Raw genomic sequence first — 5907 nt, 5'->3', positions numbered from 1 at the left:
TTAGAGTCCCTGGGTAGCAGGGACTGGCCCAGGAGTCTGGTAATCATGCACAAGGCTGTTAAATTAAGGAGCCGTAGAGGACTGCCCCCACTCCACGATCCCCACCCACTCCACAATCATCCCAATTAGTACTGCCCACTGGGGTGTTGTGAGATCCAGTCCCACAGACGTCTCCAGCTCTATATGGTTCCATTCTAGCGCTCCAGAACCACCATCTTTCTAGCCCATTAATACAACAGACTCCTCCCCTTACAGGGCTTTGCACACGCTGCTCTCTAGAACACGGGTCCTCAACCCCCGGGCCGTGGACCGGTACCAGTCTGTGGCCTGTTAGGAACCAGCCACACAGCAGGAGGTGAGCGGCGGGTGAGCGAGTGACGCTTCATCTGTATTTACAGCCGCTCCCCATGGCTCCCATTACCGCCTGAGTTCCGCCTCCTGTCAGATCAGCCGCGGCATTAGATTCTCATAGGAGCGCGAACCCTCCTGTGAACTGTGCATGTGATGGATCTAGGGATCTAGGTTGTGTGCTCTTTATGAGAATCTAATGCCTGATGATCTGAGGTGGAGCTGAGGCGGTGTTGCTAGCACTGGGGAGCGGCTGCAAATACAGATTTTCATTAGCAGAGAGGTTTGACTGCACAGAGACCATAATAAATCAATTGCAGACTCATATCAAAACCCTATCAGGGCTTCCCTGGTGGCGCAGTGGTTGAGAGTCCGCCTGCCGATGCAGGGGACACGGGTTCGTGCCCCGGCCCGGGAAGATCCCACATGCCGCGGAGCAGCTGGGCCCGTGAGCCATGGCTGCTGAGACCACGTCCGGAGCAATGGGAGAGGCCACAACAGTGAGAGGCCCGCAAAAAAACCCAAAAAACAAAAATCCTATCAGTGAGTGACAAGTGAAAACAAGCTCAGGGCTCCCACTGATTCTGCATTATGGTGAGTTGTAGAATTACTTCATTATATATTACAATATAATAATAATAGAAATAAAGTGCACAATAAATGTAATGTGCTTGAATCATCCCGAAACCATCCCTCCCCCGCCACCCCCGCCCCTGGTCCGTGGAAAAATTGTCTTCTGTGGAACTGGTCTCTGGTGCCAAAAAGGTTGGGGACCAGTAGTCTAGAAGACTACACCCCTCCACCCCCACCATCCCCGTGTCTAACTCCCACTCGCTTCTCAGCTCTCAGCCCAGGCATGACTTCCTCAGGTAAGCCTTCCCCAGTCAGCTTCTTTTGGTACACGCTCTCATGAAGCCAAATTCTTTTCAGAGCACTGTTCTCAGTTGATAATGAAGCATTCATCCATGTGATTAGTTCATTAGCATCCATCTCTCACTGTGCTGTGTGGGCTGTAGGAGACGCGGCCCCTTTCTGTCGTATCCCTGGCACCCGGGACAGAGCCTGATACAAAGCAAAGCCTCAATAACCATCTGATGGATGAACAGAGGCATTTGCAGGATAGGAAAGAAAGATCTGGAGAGTGTTAGGAGTAGTGAGGATCTTTCTGCCAACTCTGAGGCTTGACAGATCTTTTCTGGGCTGCCCCCTCCTCAAAAGAAGATGCATGGGAACCCTGCACGCTCATTTCCCACTCCACTCCACTCCACCACACCCCACCCCTGCCTACTTCCCGAGCAGGCTTGCTGGACTGAGAAAAAGTGTGACAGTCAGCTTGAAGGGAAGGCTAGTCTCTCTGATAAAGGAGTCCACTCTACCAGAGGGGAGAGGGATACGTCTTCCTTGGCCACGAGGCTTTGGGTCCTATTGTAGGCCACTTGTAATCAGTCTCTGCTGAAGCTGGTCAACCACCAAAACAAACACCACCACCACCAGGCACTGGAGGGGCAGGTGGGCTCCCCTTGGGTCTGGTAGCAATACTAACCTTTCCTCAGCACCAAGTGACGAAGCTCCTTAATTTCTATGGGTTAAAGTGGCAGGAAATGAATGACCCATGGCTTGAGATCCAGAGTACACAGCCCAGAAAGTGGGGGTGTGGGGGACTTATCTTTAGAGAGGCATGGACAGACACAGTCCCATGATTCTAAGCAGTGAGAAAAGCTTCTGAAGGAGGGGCTCTTGGCTCAAGACTCCAGAGTCAAATGCCTGTGAGGGAAGAGACAAGGGGCCATCTGATAGGATGCTTCCAAGAGGAAGGGTTAACAGTAGGGTTGGACATAGAGGTTCTTCTCCTAGAAAGACACTAATTCCTTCTAGGCAGATGTCAACTGCTCCATAGGTTAACCCAAGCCTGATTGGATGAGGCCACGGATTTTCAAAACACTGTGGCTTTAATTTGGATTTCATTTGAAAAAGAAGTTAATGCGTTCCAAACTCAGAAACGATTTTAAAAATCAAACAAAAGTATGGTTTTAGAATATGCTATCTTTAAAATTTACCAACCCACAAAGTTGGAGGATGGGGAAGAAGAGAGAAAAGTACTCGCTGCTTCAAATCGTTTTGTAAGAGGAAATACTCTTTGTTCCCAGAATTAGGTGAGGAAGAGGGAGAATTTTACTTAGAATTCAGAGTAGGTGAGCTGTTTCCCTTTCAAGGATCTTCTGGAACTGAGCTTCCAGTATGGTTTTATTGTCGATTTGGAGATGCTGCTGTGAGCTCCCAATAATTTCAATATCCAGGAGTCAACACATACCTAATATAAAAAGGAAAATTTGGGCTTGGTAATCAATTTTCAATTCTCCGTGAGTTTGGTCCTTTCCTCTGTTAATGCAGAAATCAAGAGCCATTTATAATTTCGGTCTGGAAGATTCCACAGAGGGAAGACATTTAAACTCAGGAGGCTGGAGAAGCCCAAGAGCAGCAGATGAGTGTGAATTATAACGGAGGTGGTGGTGGAGGAGGGAAATGAGGCCTGGGGGGGAGCCTCTGGCATTGGGGGGTAGGGTGGCTCAAGCAGCTCTTCCTTCCCAGGCTCTACCTCCTACCTTTTGGGCCTCCAGGTCTTCACCTCAACGGAGTCTCCACCAAGAACAGCAGACCTTCATGCCAGCGGTGTTGCCTCCTTTCTTCGGTCTGGTTCTCTGTTCTTGTTGCCTTTGTCTTAGGTTACTTTCCAGACCAGGATGAGTAGAGTCATCAGGAGTGAAATGAAGGAGAGAACTTGTACTAGGTAAGCAGGATCAGATATGGCCATGGTGAGTGTGCCCTTGTCCCATAAGAAGGCTGGAAGTTGTGGGGAAGAAATACATTTCTCAAAGAGAGCTGAGATATATGGTAGAAGCAGACTGCCCACACAACCAAGAAAACCCCAAGAGAATTGGTCTTGCTCTTTGTTATAGCCTAGGAATGAGTGTCAAACTATTGACGTTGCTCACATAGGGTCATTTTCCTTCCTAATTAACTGAGCAGGCACAGCAGTTTGCTCAGCAAGGTTGAACAACTGCTTCCAATGCAAATACAGTCCTGAGATGATAGTTCACTTTGCAAAACCTTTGAGTGGTAGGTGGGGCTTCTGAGGCTTTGTGATGTCACTTGAGGATAAGGCTAGGGTCTGACCTGAAGGTTCGTGTCTAGAAACTTCCATCTTCTGGGCACCACCTCCCTTCATGTCTAGCCTCCAGATTGAAAAGAGAGTTCCCTAATTGCCTCATAAATTGTCCCTTCAATCCTCTTTTATTTATTAAAAAAAATTTCATTTTGAAGTTATTTTACATATATAGGAAGGTACAAAGATAATACAGAGAAGTTCCATGTATCCTTCACCTGGTGTCCCCCAGTGGCTTATCTTGTGCAACTATAGTACAAAATCAAAACCAGTAGATGGACACTGAAATAATGTGTGCATATAGTTATATGGCATTTTATCATATAAGTAAATTCTGGTAACCATGCTGAAATCAAGACACAGAATGATTCCATCATCATGAAGAACTATTGTTCACATTCTGTCAGTGGGAGACATGTGTAGAAACTCATCTCCCTTTAAGTCCCTTTACCTCCTCCATTTATAATATAATTTTATTAAATATTCCTTCTACATACATTGAAATTACCATTTAGACAATATTATGCTTTTTGCTTTAATTTTCAAACATAATTTAGAAAACAAGAGGAGAAGGAAAGTCTATTGTATTTACCCAAATTACTCTTTTTCAACTTGGGTCATTTATATTGTTTGATCTTCAAGTTCATTGATTCTTTTCCTCCGTCCCTTCTATTCTGCTGTTGAGCTTATCCGTTGAGTTTTTAATTTTGGTAATTATATTTTTCAGTTCTAAAATTTCCATTTAGTTCTTCTTTACATCTTCCATTATTTCACTGAGATTTTCTATTTTTTAATTTGTTTCAAGCGTGTTCATAATTGTTTGTTGAGGCATTTTTACGATTCTTCAAAATCCTTGTCAGATAGTTCCCGTATCTGTATCATCTTGGTATGGGCATCTGCCGATTGTCTTTTTAAATTTGAGATGAGGTTTTCCTGGTTCTTGGTATGATTTATGATCTTGATAGCCTGCTGGACATTTTGGTTGTTATGAGACTCTGGATCTTATCTAAATCTGTTTTAGCAGGATTCCTCTGACATCATGCCAGTTGTGGGTAAGGGGCATCACCTCACGAATGTCAGGCAGGCGTGAAGGTCCAGGTTCTCCACTCAGCCTCCTTTGTCCACCCAGAGTAGAGGGGAGAGGTAACGCCTCATTTCGGGGTGCATATAGGATTTCAGACTCCCTAGGTGGCCTCCTCTGACACTCTGGCAGGGAGGGGGAGGGGGAGGGGGAGGGGCGTCATTACCTCAGAATGGGGAACTTGCTACCTCTGGGCAGGAATGAAAGCCCGGCTCCCCACTCTGTCTTCTTGGATACTACCCTGGTGAGGGGAATGGGGAATGGGGAATGTAACCTCATTATAGCTGGACAAAGGTGGAAGTCTAGGGTCTCCACCTCCCTGTAGGGTTGGAGGTAGGACCATGATTTTTTTCCATGGTGTTTGGCTGGAGTCAGGCAGTTATCGTCCAAAGGTTCTCGGTCTTGCTGGATTGCCTTTTCCCTAGTCCTTTGGCTAGAGAAAGCAAGCAGGCTTTTCTTGGGACTTCATTTTGTCTGTGCCCATTGGCATTTCTGAGTTGCTTCTCCAGCACCCAGTCCATGATATATATGAGGCAAAATGAAAACCCAGGGAACTCACTGTTATGTCGAGCTTTGGGTTCCAAGAACCCTAGTCAGTCTGCCTTTTTCTTCCCACCTTTCAGATCTTCTTATGTTGGTTTTATATAAACTGTCCAGGGTTTTCAGCTGTGCTTAGTAGGAGGAATAGGGAGAACTGAATTTACTCCAGGTGCCTCTACCCCATCCTGGTTTGGAAACTCCTGATGCTATACCAAGATTCAGTCAGGTGATGGCAGAATGGGTACCAAAGGATTTGGAGGGCAAGGACTAAGACTAGAGTCTAGCACTGGTACTTTCCAGCATGTGTGAGCTTGGTTAGGTCACTTAATCTCTCTCAGCCTCCATTTTCTCATTAGAAATGTAATTATAGTGATAATAACAAATTTACAGGTTTTTATGTGACTGCAACGAGCTGATAAATGCATAATAACTATTCAAACCATAAAATTCCATACAATTGGAAGTTATTTTAAATGTGAACTAGGATGGAAGTGAAGTGAAGAAGGGGGTGTGTCTAGAGACTATAAGGCAGTTCAAATTTTCTCAAGTTGGTTCTCTCAACTCTTCTATAGACTTGCAAAGATCTGTATATGAATTACTCCCCTCCCCCCAAGATATCTATGTCAATTCCCTGGAACATGTGGATGCTACCTTATATGGCAAAAGATGTGATTTAATTAAGGATCTTGAGAGGAGGAGTTGATCTTAGATTATCCAAGTGGAAAGACAGAGCAGAGAGAGATGAAGCCATAAGCCTAGGAGCAAACCTGGAAAA

The 5907-nt window shown here is 45.6% G+C and overlaps 1 protein-coding gene across 1 annotated transcript; it reads right to left on the bottom strand.

Moving 5' to 3' along the window:
- Positions 1-3007: 3007 nt before the first annotated feature.
- SMIM42 (small integral membrane protein 42) lies at positions 3008-3351 on the bottom strand. Its single transcript, XM_060292031.1, is given in 2 exon segments — positions 3008-3228; positions 3342-3351. Coding segments are annotated over 2 exon segments (231 nt in total).
- Between the last annotated feature and the right edge of the window lie 2556 nt (positions 3352-5907).

Source organism: Globicephala melas, chromosome 1, assembly GCF_963455315.2.
Source record: "Globicephala melas chromosome 1, mGloMel1.2, whole genome shotgun sequence".
Lineage (NCBI taxonomy): Eukaryota > Metazoa > Chordata > Mammalia > Artiodactyla > Delphinidae > Globicephala > Globicephala melas.
The sequence above is the reverse complement of the archived record's forward strand: the minus strand, read 5'-3'. Positions and strand labels throughout refer to the sequence as shown.